The sequence below is a fragment of the Monomorium pharaonis genome, chromosome 2 (assembly GCF_013373865.1).
Source record: "Monomorium pharaonis isolate MP-MQ-018 chromosome 2, ASM1337386v2, whole genome shotgun sequence".
In the NCBI taxonomy this organism is placed as follows: Eukaryota; Metazoa; Arthropoda; class Insecta; order Hymenoptera; family Formicidae; genus Monomorium; species Monomorium pharaonis.
In genome coordinates, this window is record NC_050468.1 from 31,285,914 (window position 1) to 31,311,970 (window position 26,057).

Here is a 26,057-nt window from a genome sequence, read left to right on the forward strand (position 1 = left end):
ACAGATAATAATTATGTTGTGGCGCAATTGATTCATTAATTAACGAACGCGGTCGTCTCGTTTTTCCATTAATTAATACACGAGGATATTAGGATTGAGGATAATTAATCCGCTTAGGTTTTTTACCTTTAATCAATATACGTTCTGTAATTTTCAATTAGAGCATGTGGAAACAATCGGAAAATATGTCCCACATTGATGAAAGTTTGCGAATTTAATTGAAATCTGCACCGAAAAAATAATTCTGAGATACAATTTTATATAATTTAATTAACATCATAGATATATACGTACATGCATATGCATTGTCAGTCTGACGTTAATTATGAATCATTTTGGGACAAACTTTTAAGATAGATATTCTTTGCGAAAGAAAAGTCTAAGAGGATGCAAAAAGCTTCTAGATTGTTCACTCGACTCCCGCTTTATTTTCTCGTCTTTGGGATATTCGTCATCGTTATTGCGAAAAAGCTAGTTTGAAGAACTTTTGACAATGTAAGTAACAATACGTTATATCGCAGTGAAAAAAAAAGCGGTCGTCTTTAATGATTCGCTTTCCTTCGCCTCGCATTTTGTGTCTACTTCTTTCTCACTTGCCGTTTCTCGTATATACTTTATTAGTGTATATTCTCCGAGTGCAACTCGGAGATTTTCGCCAGACTTTTATGATATATCGTAAAGCGGGAGGAATAAAGAGCCAGCAGTTTATTATGGTGCGAGTCTGGCGGGACGACGTGTTATGATGAATAATTCTTATTTGCCTGAGTACAATTATAAAGATAACTGTAAAAACTGACAGAAAAAAAGGAAGATGTAAATAAATAATAGTTGTGTACGTGTGTGTACATTTGTGTGTGTGTGTGTGTGTGTGTGTGTGTGTGTGTGTGTGTGTGTGTGTGTGTGTGTGTGTGTGTGTGTGTGTGTGTGTGTGTGGTGTGTGTGTGTAATTTATGTAATAATTAAAACATAAAGTACAATGACAAAAATTATTACATAAATGATCACATTTAAGCAGCATGATTATGTGCGCATTACTTTTATCTTGTCATATTTGTATCATTTTTGATGCTTGATTATGATGTTATATGCGAAGAAATCACGGGCTGATGCACACGAACGATTCTTGTGCTCACATAATCGTTTTTTCATGAATGAATTCACTCTAGTCCGATACGGCGGACTTCTAAAATATGTACGAGCTCTGTTCAATCCGGATATCGGATACATCACTTAAAAACGTGAAATAATTTTAAACATCGTATTTAGATTATCTTCCGTTGTTATCTGCATTGGTAAGAAATATGGCATTCATTCAATCAATGTTTTTTTCATAGTTTGAGTTAAAGATTGATAGCAGAATTCTAGAAATGTTTTATTCATTTATCTTTTTACTGAAAATATGTGTTTATATAGGTATAATTTTTTTCTTTGGGAAAATTATTTCTATCTCCTCCTATTTTTACCGCTTTTAACGTCATAATTTTAGATGCTTGGCTATAACTACAGCTTAACACTTAAGAGCGTAATTTTATGGAGAAATATCAGGTTGAAGAACAGAAATATTTCGCTGTTTTGTTGCATTATAAGATAAACTATTGCCCTGTTTCCACTATAAATATAAGAAAAAAAAGGGAACTTGAGCAAGGAAATAATTCCTAGCAAAAATTTAAAACAAAATTCAGTCATCTACCGCGCGTGAATCTCGCAGTGGAGAATTGTTGCTTCCTTTCTCTCGGCTCGCAATTTTTCGTCTCGCACCTCGAAAGAAAGGACTTAATGGAGACGCTTTCGAGATGCTGGAAAACAAGCGAGAAACCAGCGAGATCAACGATCTACCTCAGACCACTAGGCGCTCCTTTGTTCCTGAAATCACTGCTATTCGGTGGCCGTTCTCAAAACAATTATACGTCATTCTCAGTAGCACGAACATACGATATACCAGACGGAGCATAGAAAAAAATGTATCAAACATTATGCATGCAGAACGATTAGAATAAAACTCATTTTTTGTTAATGTGCATTCATAAATTCATTATTTAAAATAAAAACCATAAAATTATAATAAGAGAGACAAAAATTATACATATTATATTATACAAAATAGTATAAAATTTAATTTATATTGTAAATATATTTTTTTATTAATAATTATCAATAAAATATCTCATATTTAATGTATTGCATATGTAATAGTATACTATTGACATATTTCTAAATTTTTATGTATTATTTATTGTTAAAAAAAGTCGGAATCACATAAGAAATTATCTGTTTTTTAATAATACCTAAAGTTAGTCCTTAAATTTTACTGCTTAAAATACAGTCATTTCTACTCGCGTCATGACCCACTTGCGTTATTTATTTCTTAGTGCATTCTAGATTCAGCTTAAAGTATTCGCACTTCGTAATCTCGTGGGTACCGCGCACGAAGTATCTTAAGAACAGTAACTCTTGGAAGATGTGCGAGAGAAAGAAAATGGGCAGGATAAAAATTGTAGAACTTGACGGAAAGCGTCGGAATGTTACGATAATTCATGACACCTTCTAGTTCACGTGAAAAGATACAGCCATCCATTTATTTCTGCCGTAAAGAAACGGAAAATCTGTTGTTTTCATGAAAATATATCTCAACGGTCTTTTTTAACACTTAGAACGCCTTGCGGAGAAAGAGAAAGAGAGAGAGAGAGAGAGAGAGAGAGAGAGAGAGAGAGAGAGAGAGAGAGAGAGAGAGAGAGAGAGAGAGAGAGAGAGAGAGAGAGAGAGAGAGAGAGAGAGAGACAGAAAGAGAGAATTATATTTTATTTCCATTTTTTCGTATCTATCTGTCTATATTCCATATATCCATATATTACATTACGTATTACAATTTGTCATAGAATATTTTATACATTTGTATACTGGACGGATATCATAAATTCACTGTAACGAATATTTCAGGATGGAAGAATGAAGAAAAAAAAAAGGAATTGAATATTTGATAGAAATTCCAACTTAATTCGAGATCCTTGCGGGAGATATCCGCTTGAATTTTACAACTCGGTAAGGACGCGTATCGCACACCACCTCGTTAACGAAATGGATTATCGGACACGAATTCTGATCGCGTTTCATAATTCATCCATGTGGATGATCGGAACAGCGCGCGAGATTTCCATCGCTTCGAGATGCGACAGACGGCTCGCGCGTTCAAAATATATCAAATTATCAATGAAGCCTTTCAGCCAGGGGAATCGTGCCGCGCGAGCGACGATAATGGGGCGCTTTATGAGCCGATAATGCGGTAACCGAATTATATCTTGCAACTGTGCACGTCTTGGAGTAGGTAGATGCACTTCGGTAATGTCAGTGCGCGATAGCGATGTATCGCGACTCTACGTTTGCGCGACCGTTACGTATGTATGCTTAAATGTGTACGCCCGAAATACGACGAACTCGCGGTTCTGCGCTAATGCTATCACGTCGACACGTTTTACATTTAAATGAGCTGCCTTACGTGAAATTTGGCAAACATCTCGATACAAGTTTAAGTTAGTCGCGGAGATAAACATGTTTTAATATTGTAACATACGTATATCCAGTGGTTTATATACTTCAGTCACTTTATTATTTAAAAGTAACGGAGAAGTAACCGATACTGAGAAAAAAAAGTGTTGCTATTTATGACTCACATAATTGCATGGTAAAATAATTTCGATTAGGAGGTACATTTTTATAATTATTACTGCTCTAATGTTAATAATAATAAACTTACGTTTATAGCTTTACTACTATGAAAACTTGTTACTATAAGTTGTAATAATTCCAAATAATGTAATAAAATATCAAGACATTAAAGATGATAAAAGTTAAATATTTTATACATTAAATAATAAATGCAATCGATTTTAGTAAATATATAATTATTTTTTTAAACTTGCTTATTATTCACGTAGCATTAATAACTAATTTGCATAATTAAAACAACTATAAATATATAGTTGAGATAAAAAACGACTATGACTTATAATTAATGGCAACCATTTTTTCTACTCTCAATATGTGTACTATTTACAATAAAAAATATAAGTCATTAATTTTAACACATTTTGATTATTTATATAAGAGCATTGTATTGATAAATATATCAACGTCAAAGATATAACATCGATTGTCGCAAAGAGCGACGTCAATAAATAAAATTTAAATCGAGAATGTGTCAATCAATTAAACTGATTTTATTTCACCATTCTTATTTACTTATTCGTTATTTAGTTTCTTTATTTATTATATTTCTACATTTTTCTCTTTTTATTGCTTTAAAATCTTTAAATCAATAATACGTCATTTTGTCGAAACTGATTACGCTGTAGTTCGCGACTTTGACTAGGTGGAAATTATTCATGTATTCGATTAACGAGCGTGTAGCGGATACCTGGGTATACAGGATATCTGGTCGATACTGAAAGCATGGTGTAATACAATTAGATTTGCTATTCTGAAGAGTATACTTTCCCAAAGCAACGAGAAATATTCAATTCTAGCGTATTTAATGATCAAATTCAATTTGTGACTGCGTGACTGTGTGACTGTGTGTGCGTGTGTGTGTATGTGTGCGTGCGTGCGCACGCGTGAAAGAAATAAAAAAAGAGGAAGAGAGAATTATAGGTTTTAAGAACAAATTACAACGTATGTACTTAAAAGAATGCGTATATTAATTAAAGAAAGATCGCGCCAATGCTAAAATAAACTTGCTAAAGCGCCATTTTTTATTTCTCAGACACTAAATATTATTATGTATTATTACTAATAAAAACATGATCTATCTAGATAATTAAGAAAATAAAAATTTATACATTTATGGCTTTTTTAAATATAGAATCTACTAAAAATTGAATTTAATCTTTATATATAATTGCATTACACATTCCATCTTGCGGAACAATATAAGGTATTTGTATAATCAACAAATAATGTTTTATTAAAGTGAAAGGCTTTTAAGAATCCTTATATATATTATTTTATATAAATAACTCATAAAGGAAAAGAAAAGGAAAATGTAACCTATTTTTAGAACTCAATTTCTCAGATGTTTATTTTTTGTTATATTGCAAACATTAATTATTACAAAATATAAAATGGTATAAAAACTGCTGTACTATCCAAAAGACACTTTATAGTTTACATTTATGTCTTCGAAATTTAATTTTTAGCGTTTGTTTAATAAATACTATTCAAAAACAAAATGGGAAGGAGAAAAGAATATGCCAACATTAGTGACTGTTTTCTATAGATACAATATAACTTCAATTATTTAATTTATTTGAAGAGAGATAATGAAAAAAATTACACGTACAATGTTTTTTATTTGATAAAAAGGGTTGTTAATCATAATTTAAAAAATGTTCACAACTTAAAAAATGTTCATAGCAAGGACAGACCTAACCATTTCACTGAATTTGTCGAACAGTTTCGATCTACTCGCGTTACTAGATTATTCAATTGTTCTCGACCAGATTGTAACAGGCCACTCAATCAAACGCTTCAGAACAGAAGTTCCATTCCTTTTAGGAAAGTGGAAAAGAGAATTTAACGCCTCGAAACACATTACGTCGTATTAAAAATGCAACAGGCTGCTCGTCTAACATTCACTTCACAGGCAGTGCAAGATTCAACTATTTATCGATTTTTTACCTGAAAGTGCTGCAAATTTTTTTATATGTAGCTTACTGACAGACCAAATAACGAATAAATGAAGTTTTAAACCAAAGTTCGGCGCACCTGCGTCTTATAAAAAAAAAAAGAAGGAAATCTGTAACCGCTTTTATTTTGCAAATAATAATCCATCAGCTGTTATGGTTTGTGTCATATCAAAAAATTATCCCAATTTACGTCGCAACAATTATTAACTGTCTCTTTTATTGGCACTCGCGTGGTTTGGAAAACCGGTGATACGTAGCAATTTTACATACTCTAGAAAAATAATGGAAAAAAAAAAGAAATTACGAAAGTCATCCGACTAAAAGTTTTCGTTTAGATTACACCTTTCGATAGAAGATCGATTCAACTGTTCTGCCGTGCACCACAATCGTCCCTGTCCCGACAGGCTAACACTATAATTAACCTACCCGGACGCATATCGTTCGTGTTTTCCCTCCGGCTTAATGGAATAGGAATCGCACAATTAGGAAGGCGCGATTTATCCGCAAACAGCAAGAATTTAACGACATTTGGGCCGAGCTCTCTGTCCGGCGTTACAATGCCCACTGGAGACGTGCGCGGTTAATCTGCTTAATCTAGCGTGTGGAGCGCCATTTTGGCGGTGCGCCAATCTCGTCGGATTTCATCCCGGTTCGGGGCCGGCCGACCGGCTTCTCCCGCGGCCGATGATCATTGTAACCATAATATAATAGCACACCGCACCGCGCGGAATGGTCGGCAATTCTCCGACGATTGCTTCTGAAAGAGAAGGCGACGATTGCTAGTTCTTTGGGTCGGCACTTCTCTCGATGGTCCTGTATATCCCTATATATATTCCTGAGAGCGTGCTCCAGAGGGAAGGTAACAACGTGATACTTGAGTTTGATCTTCCACCGCGACACAACTCTTAAACTGCAGTAATTTCCACTCCACGCGCATGTGGCAATTATGGTGTGAATATTTCCACAGTTTCTTAATACAGATCTTTTAATTTTTGTACGAGAGAAAGGACGACATTACGCGAAACTCGCTGATGCAGCTGTAATATAATTTTGCTGCGACAAGATTCTTTTTTTTTTTTCCCGGCGCGTCTGACGTGAAACGAATAACGCAACTGCACACTCTTCTGGCGTGCTCCATCGTCATTCAAAATATTATAAAGAAGGTAGATAATATTACGGCTATTGTTCGGGAGGCGGATTCCGGTTTTGGCTGAAATGGCACGGAAGTTCCCTTGATTTATGTCCGGTTGTAACGAGGGGAAGAGAGAGGGGAAGGGCGGCAGCTGGTGAAAAAATAATTCTTCCGCTCATCGCGCCACGTGCGCAGCTTCAACCGTGACATAAATCACAGCAAAGCCGCCGTCTCTCACACCTCGCGATGGCGGACGGATGATGCGGAATTACCGAGCTGCACTTTGTAATATTAAAAGTCCGGATAATGTATCACTATTAAAATGTAGCAGGCTGAAGTTACGTCTCGACGGCGCGACGACTGCTAGTAAATTTTTGTTTCCGCTGCTAAGCCGTCGGAGAGATATTATTTTCGCGTCTAAATTGTAGAAGGAATTGCAGTTTATCCTTATACATAATATACGTCCCGCTTTCGCATTAATTTTTTGACTTATCCGCGAAATTTATCATTATTAAACATTCGTTCCTCCAGACTATTGTTTTGCCGATCTTATATCTGAAATGTGTGATTTATTACGAGCAAATATTCCCGACGATAATTAATTGCGGTATATATTTACAGACGTAATTATTATTACTTAAGCTTGACATTTAATTTATTATGATTCCCTTTCTGTTAAAGAGTAGAAAAAAAGATATGTATTTTAATCCTGCTGTATTTTTTCTATGACAAATTTGAAATATCATAACATATCTCGCACACAAATATAAATACTTTGTTGTAGAGCATCTTTATTTATTTTTATTCGTAACGACGTGTGAATAGTGCAATTCAATCGAATGCAATAGTTGATATAAAATATAATAATTTGTTCTAATTAACTTAATTTATAAAAACATATTACAAAGTTATAACAGACACATTTTCGAATTTATTTGTTATGCTGATTATGTCGCATCTGCATCGTAGAGTCACGCGGTTTTTTTTTGGTGCTAATAATCAATATTTTTAATGCGCGCAGATATTCGCAGCTCGGGCATCTTGTCCAGAACGGACGTATTTCGCATTCGGAAAAATAAATATTTATATGTATAAACAGGAACTGAGAGCGCGAGCAGGGTGCAGTGAGCGTCGTTGATAAAATAAATTAAGCTCGTTAGATCTTGCTCAGAGAATCAACGAGGACGACTCGGTTTGCAGGTCGCGTTTGCTTTAAACCTTCGCAAGCGGAATTAACTGGCAGGCAACGCCCACGTCGTGGTTTTACCCCAAGCCGCTCAGCGAGGCTTAATTTGGCCACGCCGAATAACAAGGTGGCGAATAATCCTGTACTAGATCAATATAAAACAGGTCTCTTGTAGCACGTGATACATTCAGAGCGCAATGTAGAGTATCGTTCGCAATCAAAATACCTGTCGTGTAAGTTGAGGACGTTTGATTTGTGCGTGCTGTCGTGAAAAACTAATATACAGTTATTTATACATATGCATAGACAACGAGAGAAAAAAAAGTAACAATACAATATCATTATTGTACTGTTACTCGTTTATTATTCCGTTGTCAATCAGAAAAATATAATATACAGTGTGCCCGATAATTATTGACAATGCAGATAGACAGGTAGAGCGGGCGAAACTGAACAGAAAAGTCCTGTACCGTTTTGCAATTTTTTGCAGTGGTTAACTAAAAATTAATTTTGCAAATATCTACGAATCAACGTTCACGTCCGCGTAATTCGCCAATAAGAGACAACCCACCGTTTACGGTTATTAGGCGCGCGGTGAGGCAGTGGGAGGAGCGATCTGTAAACAACAACGTGCCACTCGTGCATAACCGTTGTTGTTTATAGAGTGCTCCTCCCATTGTCTCTTGCAACGCGCCAAGCAACCGTTAAACGCTATGGTCTGTCCCGCGTCGCCGAATCACGCAACATGCACGCTGTCGATTCGTAAGTCTTTATAAATTAATTTTTATTTAACTATTGCGAAAATCATAAATTGGTGCAGGACTTTCCTGTTCTACTTAGTCCGCTCTATCTATTCACAAGCATTGTGTCGATAATTATCAGACACTTTATAATATATAAAACAGCTTTAATAAAAATTTCTGAAAAATTATTTTCTCATAAAAATAATTTTACTTATTTAGCCAATAGAATGCTACTCCAAATACTTAGCGTAAATTAATTATTATAAATTAATATATTAATCAAAAATACAATAGATGGAATAGATAAATTATATTGATTGATAAACTGACATAAAATATTTATTTAATCAAAGATTACAGTGTTTCGATCCTTCTCAAGTAAAAAATTGATTCATTAACTATAATAATACGTTACAAAAACATTACAAGCCACAAGGCCTTGAGAAAGATCGAAATAAATAGTCAAAACGTTGTGATCTTTGATTAAATAAATGTTTTAACTAGTCAGTCTGTCGACTAATATAACATAGTATTTATTATCTATATTTACTGACGACACAATAAAATTAATTATCAATATCGTCGAATATAATGCATACTTTATAAATAAAACTTTTAAAATTGGACTAATAATTAATTTTATTATTATAATTTTTATATATATTTAACATTATTTCATTTCCACTTTGCTGGCTGAATTTCTAACTCTGCTTGTACTACACAGAAGCGTTATTGACTCGTGTAAATAAAAGCGGAATAAGCGCTCTTAGCAGAGGTAGAAGCGAAAGCATGAAGCAAACGCATAAAGCGAAAGGATATCCGACATTTCGTATGAATAATCTTTTGCTTTTACTACAAAGCATTTGCTTTCTGTTGTGTACTTGTAAGCATTATCATTCTCGGAACTAACATCAATAACGCCACACAGGTTATACAGGATTACAATATACAAATCATACTCTTTACCATTCATATTTTTTCCACAGAATTTTCTGTAATTCTTCAATCATGTAGCAATATATTAACTTTAAAAATAAGTAAACATTAATACACAAGTAATCTTTATGCACTAGATATGTTCTTTATGATTTATTTCTTTTTACTTATATCTTGTATAATAATTGTATATGTATAACATGTGAAAATATTTTACCCACAAAAAGTTCAGATATATTTTACACCGTTTTCTTTCTAATTATCACACTCTTAGCAAAAATTGACTTCAAACAAATTCAATGCAGCTGCTGTTAATTAACAAGCAGTCTGCTGTGCAATATTATTCAGAATAATTATTTCAGATAAGCGATTGTACAGTGCACCGCTCGTTGTGAGACCTAGATGAATGTTTGCCATATCGTAACTCTTGCATCGATCCACGTCATACTATAACTGTACGATAAAACACTCAAAAATTGAGGCGTAAAACATACTTCAAACCATGAACCATCGATCTCCTCTCGCAATTTTTCCATCGCTTAATCCTATGCAATCCCATGATGCAATATAAACCACTCTGCAAGATTAAACCGAATATCGAGTAGCTAAATCTGTACATTTCGACCGCTCATAGTGCAAACGATGACCGATACATAGCCGATAAGACAAAGAAAATATGTTTTAATCGGCTGCGAAGATAATCTTTATTTATCACATGCTAGATAAATACACACGAAACTTCTAAAATTGATATTCAGCTATCCCGAGTCCTGACTACGTATTGTCTCGCTTTGTTATCCATAAAATGTCAATATTGGTGTATCAGTCCAGTTATTGGTTTGGTATTGATAATGCTGAAGTAGATATCGACTTTTTTTTTCAAATAAACATTTCTATTTGATGCGCTTGGAAATCGCAGGTATCGAAAGCGACTAGTGTATTGATTGGAGGCTTATCGTTATCCAAAGCGTTGTCTTAAAGGTTTGTAATATGTCAACCATATTGAATTACAGTGACAAAAAGAAATGAAATAACATGAACGTAATTTTTGTAACTCAGATTGTAGGCGAAAACTCGATACTGAGAAAATAGTTCAGTAATAGCTATCGAATGTTAAGTGAATGCTACTTAAATATTTAGTTAGTACAATATACAACCAAAAATTTTTTTTCCTAAATGTTTATAATATTAAATATGGTCGTACGTATTAAATATTTGAGAAAATCAAATTATTTTTTATTACATTAACCAAATATTTAATTGGCATTATTTTACTCAACTAATTATTATCAAACTTTTTTTTTAGTGGATGAAACAGATTTACATATTAAAACTTTGTTGTCAGTCCGATTGTTATTTCTTCTGCGCTATATATGAATCATTCTAACTGTACTTAATTATTCTTTATTTCTATATGTCAAATTGATAATAGCATGTGATACACCATTTGTATCACATTTTAATAACGATAATAATTTATCAATAGGAGATTTATTTATGTAAACATAAATTAGTAATATCACGTAATCCTCAATGCAATTCAAAGATACTGATGGCACGATGGTGAACTTCTGCTCATGTGTACACCATCAGCAATTTACATTTCCGTAACGTGACGTCGGGTATCCAAAGATCCTCCGGAGCGTTTAACGTTATTCGCCGGACAGTCGCGCGCGCGCACCGCAGCGGGCATCTCAAAGGGTTAAAAGTTTGAGATTACCAAGAGCGTCCCGTACATCGAGTTTCCTGGGAGTTTCCGTAAAGCAACCAGGTGCAAACAGATCTGATCGCCCCGAATGCGCAGAACTCTCGGGACCTCGAGGCGAAAACAGTACTCTTTCGACTTAGATGCCGTAAGTTTTGCGGACTGAGGCGGAACAAAACGCGGACCAATGATGAGCAAGTTTTCAATTCTTCGACCCTCGCCGCTTGCAATTCTTTCACCGGCTCTCTCGATCTTGGGTTTACTTTTACGTCGACATCTTATGTCTCACTTGTTTATCGAGCTTAACTTTCGCCTCTCTAAATGCCTTTTTCTCTACCTAACGTTGCCCGGGGGAATGACGGATGAAAGATTGCGCACGAAAATTTGATAGCATTACTTTCTAACTTTTTGTGAAAATATCAATTTTGAAGGAAGAAGTTTCGAGGCGAAAAAGTTATGGCAAAATTAATGTAGACACGTCTCCGATCTTTCTTCTTTCGAGCACATTGTAAAGTCAAATTTGTCATTTAATCAAGGAAAATCCTTGTAAATATTATTCATGAAATAAAGAATAAAAAAGAAAATTTTGAGATAAGACAAAGGAGTATCACTTACCGAGCTGACAACGATCTCCACCTCTTCCGAGAGGACACTGACATCTCTGTCTGAATGTTCCTTGCTTTCGTCTGAGGTTTACGGTATTGCCCTCGAGGTCCACGGCTGCGTCGTCATCGTCGTCGCCTTCGATCACCACATCGACTTCATCTCCACGAGATTGCTCGATATAACAATTTCCAGCCGGGCCACAGTCCAAAGAGCACGCTGGCTCGGTGCTCACAATGCTCTCCATCGTGGACGGCAGTTTTTGCTCCAGATTTGGGCCCTGAACATCCACGGGAAAAAGAAATATCATCATCGGTTTTATATTGGATTGCTCCATATTGGGCGTATAAAAATTGAGATTTAACGTTGAGAAGAAATTGTAAGAAAGCGCCAATTTTCTTTATACATCTATTTTACGTTACATGCATTTGAAAATCGATAAAAGCAATTGCGAATTTTTTATTACTTATATTTTTTATAAATTATTTATTTCTTAACTTAGCTTTCTATACCACATGTTATTAAATTGCGGAATTGTGTTTCTTAATCAGATCATTCGAAAATATTCATAGTACCTCATTTAACACAGTGTCAAGTATCACATTTATCATAATTAACCTATCTGCATTAACAAGCGTAATTTTCCCGCAGGGATGACTGATCCGCAGTCATTTGGGCTTAGCAAACTCACGAATCCAAGCTCAATACACTGCGGACATTCATATACATTAACGTCTACATTTGACACACACATACACACACACACACACACACACACACACACACACACACACACACAGCGCATGTGATAATGTAATGAATAGTTGAAAAAAAGTAGAAGCTAAAGCCACTTATCTTAAAAAGAGGAAGAATAATTGGAGACTAAATAATGTATATGTGTTAACAAATTTTCAGATTTTTTAATTGAAAAATGTTATTAAATTAGAAAATTGGAAGCTTAAAAAAATAGCGTAATTTGTGAAACATGAACGTCAACATAATCTTAAATAAAAACAATTTTTGACCAAATTAAGATACACTGATAGAAAAAAATGGTTGCGTCAACCATAATTTCACTATAATTTATGATTCATTGGAGACAGAACCATATTTTTATAGTTATTCAACAATGTAAATTATAGTTGGTTTACACTATATTATAGTTCTCATAACCATAATATTAGTTTATGCAACTTATGATATGGTTGCTATAATCAAAATGGAAATTTGTATACAGTTAGTTGTACCATAAAACGATCATTATAAGCATTTACCATAAATATATAGTTATTATTACAAATATTATAGTAATAATTACTATAAAAATGATATTCCTAATTATAATTATTTTACTATGCAATTATAGTTACAAATATAATATATTTTTCTATCAGTGTATGCTTGAATAGAAAGTACTAAGTTAAACTAAGTTCTATGAGAGCGTGTTTTTCACATAGTTTTGAGCATAACAATGTGAACAAGATACATGAGTTTACTAAGCAGCCAACGGGGAGAGAATATTATTTATGAGTTGACCCGCTTTCTGACATCCGCCTCATCATTTATTGATCCCTCTGCTTACTGTTGTCGATTCCGGGCCAAGAAATTTTCAGAAATAATGGGATAGTCTGCTGCATGTTAAGAAAGCTGCAGCGGATGTGAAGTACCTGTTGCGCCACTCATGTTTTTTATTTGAGGAGGCTTTTGAATAAAGATTGTCCTAGAAGCTGCGAACCTCATGCTTAAAACCGAGACTTTCGAAATATTATATTACATACATTCATTTACCCGTTCGGAAAGGAAAATCATTCGAGAGAGTGTCGCGTTCACATCATATCAATTTTATCAAATAGGGTGTTAATTTGATGCCATCAAAATTTCCGTGTGAATTGAATTTTATTAAATTTTAATGATGTCCCATATAATCAATCACAAAGTTAATATTCATTTGCAATAATTACGGTTAATTTCTATCAGTCGATGTACATTTTACATTTTAGTACAATTATAATGTTAGTTTATATTAATGTGTAATCTCTATTTCACCTTTAATTTTGCTGTTGTCATCATGAAAGTAGTTGTTCAATATTTAAAACGTGAAATATCATTGCGCGCAACGTAAGACGAGACATACAAAGTTGGTGCCTTTAACACATTAACAATTGGTCAAACCGAATCCTTAATGTCGCCATACAAAACTTTACGTCCCTTGTATGTATCGAGAATATTAATTCTAGCTCAAAGGAAGATTCCTCAGTTGAGAACATTCCGGCTTGTGCTCGATTTCACATAATCACCATTTCTATACCCCGCACACAGATACGTATACCCATTTACGTCCCTTCACTGGAATGTACTATTCTGGAGTGCTGCTTAGTCCAAAGACATTGTCCGATCGATTCTCTCCATTTAGTGCAAATGGTGACGGCACGTGGACATATCGACTAAATATTTTCCATTAGTGTGAACTCTTGCGATATTGGCTATTTTTACACACGGTATCGAATATTTATTCTGAATCAATAGAATAGAAATTAAGTTTAAATTCTTATTCACATGTCAGTCAAATCTTAAAGCATATACACCAATATACGTACAGAGCGTTCGGCAATTTGCGGATCAAAATACTACAGCAAGAAAGTCCTCCAAAAATTAAATAAAATAATTATTTGCGGATTTCTATTTTAAGGAGTTTTCGAGTTTATCGAGAATTACACAAATTACGTTTAGACGTAATATATTTGTCACTAATACTACCACGCAAGCTCTTGATAATATAACTAGTACAACACGTAACAGCTAAAAAACATGTTACATTATGCACAAAAATAAGAGCTCGTTATTACCGCGTTTAATATATTGCGTACGTACTTTGCGCAATAAAATAGTAATTACCCCACACAGAAAAAAAAGCAAGTGTCAAATTAACTCTTATATATTCATATGAACGCATTTATTGTTTCATATATTCGCAACAATATATAATCTTCTTAGAAGAATTTGAAAATCTTGACTTTCAACAATATTATAACCTTATTTCAATACTATAATTGTTATTTCAAAAATATAATATTATTACTTTGATAATTTTATTCTAAAAAAATTATAATCTTCGATTTGAACATACAGTATTTTCTATCTAACATTTTTTCATTTCCATTCAAGAATATTATTCTTAAATAACAGGAATATAATTTTCGTGATTAAACTATATAAAATCTTAAAATAAATCTTCATTCTAGTAAGTCAATTTTTTTGATTTAACGCAATATAATCTGATTTCAAGATTTTCATTTTGAAACTAAGGTATTGCCAAAATAACAATATCCTTTTCTTATGTGCAGCATCGTTTTGTTGTACTTTTTTCATTATAGATCAAAGATCTTAGTTAGATTTTTTAGCGAATGCCCCTCTGGAATTCCGCATAACAAATGGTGACAGAACAACATGCAAACACTTACGGAGCAATACGACAAGCTAACCCGGGAAATATGGCGAATAATGTTACCTGAGACGTGGCGCGCAGCTCGATCCGATCCGCGCCGTTCGCCTCGTTTATCTTCGTCGCGTTCACGGTGGAATTCTCGGCTGGGGCATCCAGATGTATCGTGAAGGTGGCACCGCGCATGTAAAGGATGTCTTCGACCGCATCCTCGTCATCGGCGTTGTCCGCGACGTTCGCCTCGTCGATCTCGGCCTCGTCAACGAAGTCGCCGAGCTCGCTCGTCGATGGTGACGTCGAGTTGAGTTCTGTAACGAAATAGCCGTTCATTCTGTTAGAAAAACTGTCGAGAACAAGCTTGGAATATCGAATAAGCCGCAAGATAATATTGCTGTCTGTCAGAATCGTTTTTATGGAAAAATGACATCGACAAATTATCGAATTTCAAGATTTTTTTTTATTGTTGCCTCTTTTTCGCCATTTCAATTAATTCTCGCTGTGTGTGCGGGGATTATATTTTCTGACGGTTTTACGCCGCACGGCTTACGCAGTTACAGTAATTGTGTAACATAATATTATTTTTGTTAATACTATAATTTTCTCTTAAATGCATTGAAAATTTTATTGCGAACGAATGACTAGCACTGCGCCATACGTCATGAATTATCATTTCTGCGTATATTAATAAAAAAATCTAATAAAACTAAATTTTGTCTAAATTATTTTATTAAAATAATATATTTGAAATCCTAAAGTAAAACTCAAATAGGACAAGTATGCATAAAAAGACTATTAAACAATAAGGCGTCGAACAAAAAGAACAAATTAATTTTAAAATTAATAATAAACTTAACAAAAGACAGTTATCAATTTTTACTCATTTCGACTTAATTCTATAGTACTTCAATTTTCAAATCACTTTATCCAGCTATCAAAGCCCGACGCAACTAATTATTCATTATTCATTACAGCCTTCCGTGAAAGTGCAGTTTTTCCATCTCATTTGATAACAGATTGCTCTGTTAATTAAAAAAAAAAGAGAATAATGAAACTTGGCATTCATCATCTTGCATTTATAATGTAAAATAATTTAATGTAGCAATAGTTACAAATAAATCATTAATTTAAATTGATTATTTCATTGAATTCAGACTTGAACATTGTGCCCGCATGCGAGTCTTTATTTGAACAAACAAAACGCAACAATTGATACAAGTTTTGTGTACTCACAATACCGGAAATTGAGTTTATTAAAGTTAGAAGAAAGCAATTTATTATATAAAATCTATCGACATAATAAACGATATAAAACGCCAATAACGATATACCACTTTGTTTTTAGATCGTATTTTTTAAACAAGCACTAAAAATAAAACTTTAGAAATATAAATACGAGCTAGAAAGATTCTTCTTTGATGATGTATTAGTTTTTTCAATATTGTTTTGAATTTCAATAATTAAGTTTTTTCATAAAATAAGCAGAAATAAGTAACAAAATGAATCTTAAAAACAACATGATAAACAGTTACATTTTTCTTTCCTTTTTCTTTAACATGAGTTATTTGTACAAAATATTTACAAGTTAATGTACATTTATAGAATCCTTTCACTTTGATGTTTTCTGTCGATTTATATAAATATTATGTCGTTTTACAAGACGTAATAGTTTGATACATAAAGATTAGATTACTAACTGTATAAATAAATTTAATGCTGTATGTTTTATTGTATCCTGTATAATTTTTGCTATGTTATAGTTTTATCTCAACAAATATGTCAGTTTATATCGCCCATTAATTTTATGTTTAAAACCACATTAAGAAAGAAATAAAAAAGGGAAAAATGTATGACAAACAAATTTAAGATGCTACAAACATGTATTATAAAATAATTCAATATTAACTTAATTTAGTATATTAATAATAGAAATACTTACTATATATTGTTTAATTTATGCAATTTGCAAAAAAAAATTATATAAATTTTATTCTTTCTTTTTGAAGAACTTGTTTTTAGTAGAATTTATCTAGAAAGAGCCATAAATGTATAAACTATGGACTCTTTTACTTCTTCAATTATCTAAATCAGATATTGATCGTGTTTTTATAAAGTGGGATATTTAATTTTTGAAAAATATACCGGTATTGACGACTTTTCTTTAATATATTTAACGAAATTAGCGTCTCATAAAACAAAAACTCCTATTTAAAAAACAACCTGGATTTCTTTCTAACATTTATCGTCTCTTCTACTAATTTAAATTTTTATGTCGAACGAATTCGACGCATTCGTTAAGAATTCACACGAACTATTGCATAACAGGACCAGTTCACTGCACATGCAACTGGCGCGACGGCGCGGCGCGGCGGCGGTACCGAGGTGAAGGGTCGTTAAGAACTTATCCGTTGGTCACACATGAGTGTGAGTTTCCACATGTACAGCACGAGTAGTCATGTCGACAGAGTAGTGGATAGCGCTCCTCTCGAGTTCCTTGAACGCTGACCGAAACTCGCTTATACCGTCTATATTGCCATAAATGGGAGCGGTGAAACAGAGAGAGAAAGAGAGAGAGCGAGAGCGAGAGAGAGAGAGAGAGAGAGAGAGAGAGAGAGAGAGAGAGAGAGAGAGAGAGAGAGAGCGAGCGAGAGAGCGAGAAAGAGGGTGAGAGAGGGTGAAAGCGACGGCGAGGAGGACCAAAGCCCGGCATTGGATCGCTCGAGGCGAGCTCGCGATACCGAACTTCGGGGCGCTTACGCTTGCAGGTCGTCCTGTCTGTGTAAGCCTCGCACAACTACGTGCGCCGCATCGGAAATTCGTGTATAGCGTTAATTTGGTTATTACCGGGCTTGCGGAATAATAACGCCGGCCAGCGAGCACGACCGGCGCGAGGGCGGTGGCAGCGGCAGTATCGAAAGTCACCGTCGAAACGGGAGACGCGTAGCGTATAGGGATCGATGCCACCGGGATAACGCCGGGTTACGAAACTCCGTATTGGATTTCGTTTTTGGGGAGAATTTATTTGCGCCGACCGCGGCGAAATTGTGTGTTGCCCTACGTACATCGTGTTTTCGGGGGGGGCAAAAGAGCGATCGGTGGATTCCGTGGAAACTTGAAACAGTCGGCCAGTAACTTCCTGAATATGTAACATAATATTCTTCATGAATAAAACCGACGAGTTCGCCGCCGCCATTGCCCCCAGTTCACGAACTGGTCGAAAGGTTACGACCCATCAACACTTGTATAAAAAAAGCTGCCCCTTTCAAAATTTTTCGAACAATCACTGTTGCATATTATATATAAAATGCGTAGAAATTTTTGAAGTTTACATATATGCAGTTATTTTTTGCAACATTTTGAAAATACATATAAGTATTTTTTTAATATTATCACATTGATATTTTAGCCGTTTCTCTTAACTATTTTAGAAACAATTTTTAATCTGAAAGTTGTACTGAAAATAATAATAATCAATTATTTACAATATAAATGAGTGCATTCAATGTATAAATTTTTTGCAGATAGCTCAGACACAGATAGATCAGATTTATTATTGTTTGTGCACTTGTGAGAAAAGAAAAGTTGTTAAATTTTTCAACTGAATTAAATTTTTTAAATTCTAATATTAATATATTCAAATTCAAATTCAAGTATTTTATATATTTAAGAATGAATAAATTCTTGAACTTAAAGAAATTTAATCAACTTGAAAAATTTAGTCAAATTGACTTTTTTTTTCTCAGTGTGTAGATACCATAATGGTGTTTGCAAACAATTGCAGTAATTACACTCAATAATAGCTACTTCGTCTAAAAGCTACCGACTTTCAAGAGGACACTCGACTTCTTTTCAACGAGGTTTTCTTGTGCCAAGGCTTCTGCCACGATGCCTGCCAGTGGATCATGTGGCGGGCGAGCTCCAGCATTTAATCCTCGGGCATTTAAAATTTAATGGGCCTGTCGTACACGAAGCTTCCACTGCCAGGTGGATGCCTCTTGAACTTGCTTGAATTCAAAGCCCTTTGACGCTACCCATTTTTATTCAAATGACGCCTGATAGACCTTAATTGATGCTAATCTCAATTTTATCGATTCATAAAAAGTATCGTGTCCTAAATTGTAGACTCAAAATGCAACGGTGCAATATTATCGATAAAAAATCCCCCTCCCCCAACTTGAATATAGATTTTATCTTATTTTATACATTGAAAGAAAAAATTGCTTGATTTAAATAAATATGTTATATTAGTACTATTTAAATAACTATTTTATACATATAAAATCAGTAATATTTACTTCAAATAAATAATGTTTAAAAATAAATTATTTGAATAATAACATATCTATTGAATCAAATAATCTGTTCTATTAGTACATAACTTATGTGAAGTATTTTTACTTTATATTTTTTCTGACATTTTTAAATTAGTTTTTTTTTAGATTAAATCTTTTGGAATTTTCCCTTTCTCTCTCTCTCTCTTTCTTTCTCTTTCAGTCCTTCTCTCTGTAATTGTTAAAATTAATAAAATTTATTGGGTTTATATCATTAGATAAAATTTGAATTAAAAATTGTGATACAGAAGTTTTATATCTTCTCGCAAGCAAATTATTTCCAGTAGGACAAGAGTCATAAGTTTGTAAACTCTGTTACAATTATTACCAATTCAATACTTTTTCTAAATGTACAATTACAAAAAAAAAACTGTAGTTAAACATAGTTGCTTGTTTACTGCTTTTAAAAATTATTTTAAGAAATTACAGTATAATGGACTCTGAAATATTAAAGTGTTAAAACACGTATGGATGACCTACATAAACACAGGTGCGCCTTATAGTAGTACCGAAATAGAAATTTTATTGCGGGAACCTACTTTAAAGTCGTGATAAACAAGATTCTGCTTGTACACTGTACCCGTATATTTTTAAATTATATGAAGTAAGACATCAATCCATTAACAGTGATAATTATTTAAGATAGATATAGATAGAAATAGTATTTTATATTGATATAGACAATAGCATTTCATAATTTATAACTGCATTGCAATTTATTGACAAACTTATAAAATAACTTTCACGAAATAGTTTGATAGTTGAAGACAAATCGAAATAGCGTAGACAAAATAGATTAAAACGAACTAATTTCAAATAAACCCTTTGCAATAAATATAAATAAGTAGTGAAAAATCGTTATAATTAAAAAAAAACTTTATTAAAGATTTATTGACTTTTGACCTTTTTACACTCAACTGATTTGTCATATTTTGCTTTGATAAAGCTTTGATAAAGATTTTTTAATATTTATTGACGAAAATAAAGTTCAAAAAATTAAGCTGTTTTTGAAAGATCTAGGACGGACAAACGGACAATCAATACTCTACCAGATCAAAACCAAATCAATGTGAAATTTTTAAGTTGTTTACTATATTAAACTACTTAATAACATAAAATAAAAAATCAGGAAAACATTACATTTTTCATGAGGCATTCGTCCAAAAAAAAGATTACAGTTAAATTATCAGAATAAATTGCATTTGTTAGATTCGTGAGTAACAAAACATAGATCAGCCGGATCTTATTACTAGAAGAACGTCAGTCCAATCAGAAATTACAATCCTGGATTTACGCGGTGCAAAAATCGTCGGCGAAATGTTGATTTTCGCGAATTAAGGTTGAAACGACCCTTGAATTCAAAATGAAGCTCGAAATGCATTTCAAGCATTACGCCTCGCAACGCGGAAGGAGACGAAAGCAAATTGCATATAGCTGCTCACGATGTGCAGTGCTGGTATCCACCATATTTAAAAAGCCTTAAGAGTCCCAGGTACCAAGCAGTCGTTGGAATATTCCTGAAACTTCGACAATTCCGATCGGAACGCGTTTGTAGAGTCGATTTAGAAAGGATGCACATTGTGGAGCGCGTTCCAAGACCGGCGGTAGCATTATTAAAGGAATGGTGATCAAAATAATCGAGAAACCGTCGACGAAACGAATAATCAAATGAATGAATAAAGAACGAACTTAGCAATCAGTATTAATTTTGATGATTATTATGTTATCTTTGTTATATTTATAGCAACACAGAAATACTTTGTAAACAAATATAAAGTATAACACAGTATTTGAGATTAAACAAAAAAATTATAGAAAAAATTCTTTTAATCTTAATTTTACCGAAACTTGTTTATTTGATGCTAAATGTAAAGACGAATTCATGGCAGTATTCGGTAAACTTAAGTTTCTTGTGTATTTTGTAAATGTAAATAAGTTTATTTCAATATCAGATTGATTCAATATCATAAATAATCGATTTTTGATTTCTGATTAAATTGTAAATTTTGATTATATATTGTGATCTAAGGTTTGTAAATATTTGGTATCTGCTTGTATAATACCGCAATTGGACTCCATTTGTTATACAATAATATCGCAAATGGATTGCATACATACTGCGCACAGTGGAAAGCTAATATTAATGCACATGTTTGAATTGGCATAATAATGAGTATTAATTCAATTGTAAGTATAGTTCATCATACTTCATATAAATAAATAGATAAAAAAAACAGATAAGTAAATGAAAACCATTAAAACAAGAAAATATCACAAAATATTTGATTTATTAAAACTTTACATTATTACAATTTTCGTAAAATAAAATTAAAATAATATCAGTATTGACAAATATTGAATAATTTTTGGTCAGTAATTGCATGATACATTAGCGTATCATGTCAATTTATATTAACTTATATATTAAAGATAGAGAGAGAGCGAGAGAGAGAGAGAGAAAGAGAGATTGTAATTTTATATATGTATATAATTATATAGATGTCATTTTTGACCAAAGTAGATAAACTTAATTATACGATGTGATCAAATTTCTGAAAATTAAATTTTACTGCAAAAATGAAAAAATGGATCAGATCGTTATCTAATCTTAATTTAATATTATTTTTTATATTGCATTTAAAAAACCTCAATTTTCTAGCCGTTAATTTACGCAAGTAAAAGTGCATAATAAGTATATATATATATATATATATCTATTTTATTATTCGTCGATTAGTAAACATTTCTAGTTCTCGTGGAGTAATATAGTAATGTACTGCATCACTGTCTATTTCACAAATATTTCTCGCGTTTCTTGGAAAATCTCTAGAAAATTGTATTAATTCCGTCAACTCTTGCGATCTGTCATATGATCTGGATTTTCACGACCCAAAGTTTTCAAAAAAAACTTTAGTACTTCAACTTTTGATCATTTCACGTTCTGATTAACCAAACTTGCAGAAATTTATAAAATAATACATTTTAGCTCTTTTTTTTATTAAAAAAAACTTTGCCAAAAAAACTTATTATTTATTTTTTATTATATTATTATTCTATTTCATATGGACTTTGCACTTATTTAAAATCTTATTAGTGTTATACAAGTTCCTTTATGTACGACTTTTCAACTTGCAAATTTTCGGATCTACTAGCATGCTATTGGCTCAAAATTGACTAATAGATTATAATGAAGTTGATTAAGTACTCGGTAATCAAATTAAATATCCATTTTTTATAATAAATATTATATCAAGAGTTATATTTTTAAAACATAATTGTTTTTTATAACTTGGCATTGATCTATTGGAATTAATCTGTGTTTACGCTAAATATTAATTTTATAAAATAGCCAATATTTTTAAGAGCGATTAGTAACACAATTAGTTGGGTGTCTGTTTTCTAGACCGAAGACGGGAGTTTAAATTCGATTGATCAGAAACATTTGATTTTTATTTGATCGTTACGTCTCGTAAGACAATGGCGAACTAAAAGTATTTTGCTCGGAAAAATCCTTTTAATTGGACCGTTCAAAATCGACGTTAAACTATAAGTTCAATACATTTGTATATAAAGCATATACCACAGAAATACGCTGTAAGATCGCGTACGATCATTATAGCCATGACATTATATGAAGGTGTTAAGAATTATAATTCTTAAAAGATATTTTGTTTTCTTACATAAAAAAAATATTTATAATTGTTTTTGGTAACAACTACCAAAATTTTATTACTAAAAAGTAATAAAATTATTATTTTACATAAATAATATTTTATTTACATAAAATATAAATGCAACTCAATTTATACGATCAATTTAGTTTATGACTAAAATCTCAGAACATAATCTTGTCATAAATAAAGGGATATCTGTATATGAAGATATATTGTAGTCATTTTTTAAAAATGTACAGTATGGCATTTTAAATATAATTATTTAAACAAAAGTACAAAAAATTACTAATATAGTTTAGCTCTATAGAGATTTATTTTTTTTGCTAAAGCATAAAGCAAAAAAATACGTTATTAGTAAACGAAGAATTTGTATTTAAAATGAAAAATTGCTACTCAATTAAAAAATTTTAAAGAAAGATTTAATAGCATCAGATAGTAATATTTGAAAAAAATATTATTAAACGTTTGTATCTATCAAGCTATTTACCATATTAGATAGATTACCTGTTGATCAATTATGCAGTCAATCAATCAAAGTAAATGATATTGAATATCTGTAATGGAGAAGCTAATGTCAATTAATTATACATTTGATACAACTTGTTTATTAATTAATTACCATCGACTTAATCTGTTGCATAAACTAATTCTTACAATATACAATATGAAAATTTTTGTAAGCAAAATTCAACAAGTTAAAGAGTAAATCAATTAAAAAGTGAAAAAATATCTATTAATTTTTCGGTCATAGTAATCTTAATCCCATTACACCTTCGGTCTATATTTGCAGTTTTAAAAAATTCATCAACAAATAAGATATAATTTTATATTGTTCAATAAATAATAAATTTACTTATAGTTGATAAATTCACAATTACTACTGTGTATTATTTCTGTATTAATTATAAAAAACAGCGATAAAAAAGAAAAAAAACTTTCTACTTAAAATTTCATTTCTTTTAAAAAAATTATCGGTTCTTCAGTATATATACGGTTTTTGTAACTGAAGGGTTCCTTTAAAAATATTAGATTAAAGGTCAGAGGAAGCCTTAGGCACTTTCTCAGAGTGACGACCAAGTTTCGTATATTACGTAAGTTCTCTCTTGGTCAAAGGAAGATAAACTTTAGTTTTTAAGTAAATGTTAAACATTCTCTACGATATCCCATATACTAAAACTGATTTGTAATGTAAGGAACAAGTGAATATTATCTATTTCTTATACTGCTTATAAATCATTAATGATAAAATTGAAAATGATCAATTATTGATTATTTATTAAACATAAAATTATTTTATAACATGTTAAATATTTTGGATAATAAATTGGATAATAAATTTTAAAGAATAAATTGATCAACATGAAGCTTGTGTAGTATACAATATAGCATATACACATATATAGCATACTACACAAGCCACTGCATATCTAAGAACGCCATGTTTTTTTTATTATTTGCACAGTAACACGCGAGTATGTAATGGTGCGACACTTGCTTCACATACCATTTATTGAAACACAAACATTCTCTACGATTACTTATCAATCAATATTCAAACAACTTTTACAATTAATCATTTGTGAACGTTTTATTGCACCGACTTTTTATCAAAAGAAATATCTCGCGCGAATTTGTTTATTCCAAATAAAAATTGCGAAGAAAATAAAAATAAGCAATAGAGAATAAAAACTGTAATTTGTTTTTCAAAAAATATTTCAAAAAATATTTTACACGTTTTAAACTTCTTATCAATATAAAAATAACCTTTATTATTTTTGTATTGAATATTCTTATGCGGAATAATATAAAATAATAAAATAGGATAGAATAATAAATAAACGTCATTGTATCGAACGATACAAGCGAGAAAATTCATTATTCAATAACATTTACATTTTATTATTTTAATGTTGATATATAATACGTATACTTTACAAAATTTATACATCTGATATGTATATTGTATTTGAATTTCAATTATTTATTTTGTTACGATCAATTGAATTATAATTATTCATTAATTTAGTTTTATAAAATACACTGTTTAGAGTATATATGGACATAAAACATTGCAATAATTGATATAAAAATGATTTTAAATCATTAAAAAGAAAATAACGTTTTGAAATGATAATAAGTCACTTGGCACACGGTGTTTGCTTTTGGAGCACGCCATTGCGTCGGGTCACAAGTCACCGCATTACCATTCACCACCATTCACTTATTGGCATTCGAGCAAGTAGCAATGCGTACCATTCTGTGTATCATTGTATTACTCTTCAAGATGCGATCGCAATAGGTAATAAACGTTGTATTTTACAATTACTAGACGCGCGCTTCGTGCGCGCTATTTAACTTTTTATTTTTTACTTTTTAAAAATAAATTACAGCGATAATTATATAGATAACCATCTATACAAATTTGACAGCTGTCAAAATTCAATCGCAATGACAGCTACTCTTGCACGAAGTAAGCGCAGCGAGAGAACCAATCGCTATCGCGGAAGAGCGACAAAAATAAATTTCGAGAGATGCGAGCAATCGACTTACATGCATTTCTTAAGGATATATAGGATAGGATTAGAATGAATAACTATTAGCACGTGTAATTTATGATTCATAAATATTAT

General features: G+C 32.1%; 1 protein-coding gene across 1 annotated transcript in view; it reads right to left on the minus strand.

The window, feature by feature from the left end:
- The window catches only part of LOC105833207 (pikachurin), a 112,555-nt gene that overhangs the window by 59,302 nt on the left and 27,196 nt on the right, over window positions 1-26,057 (minus strand). The window contains exons 4-5 of the mRNA XM_012674756.3: window positions 15,492-15,733; window positions 11,996-12,263 (exon numbers count right to left, since the gene is read on the minus strand). Coding sequence (XP_012530210.1) covers window positions 11,996-12,263; window positions 15,492-15,733 — 510 coding nt within the window. The remainder of the gene's footprint in view (window positions 1-11,995; window positions 12,264-15,491; window positions 15,734-26,057) is intronic.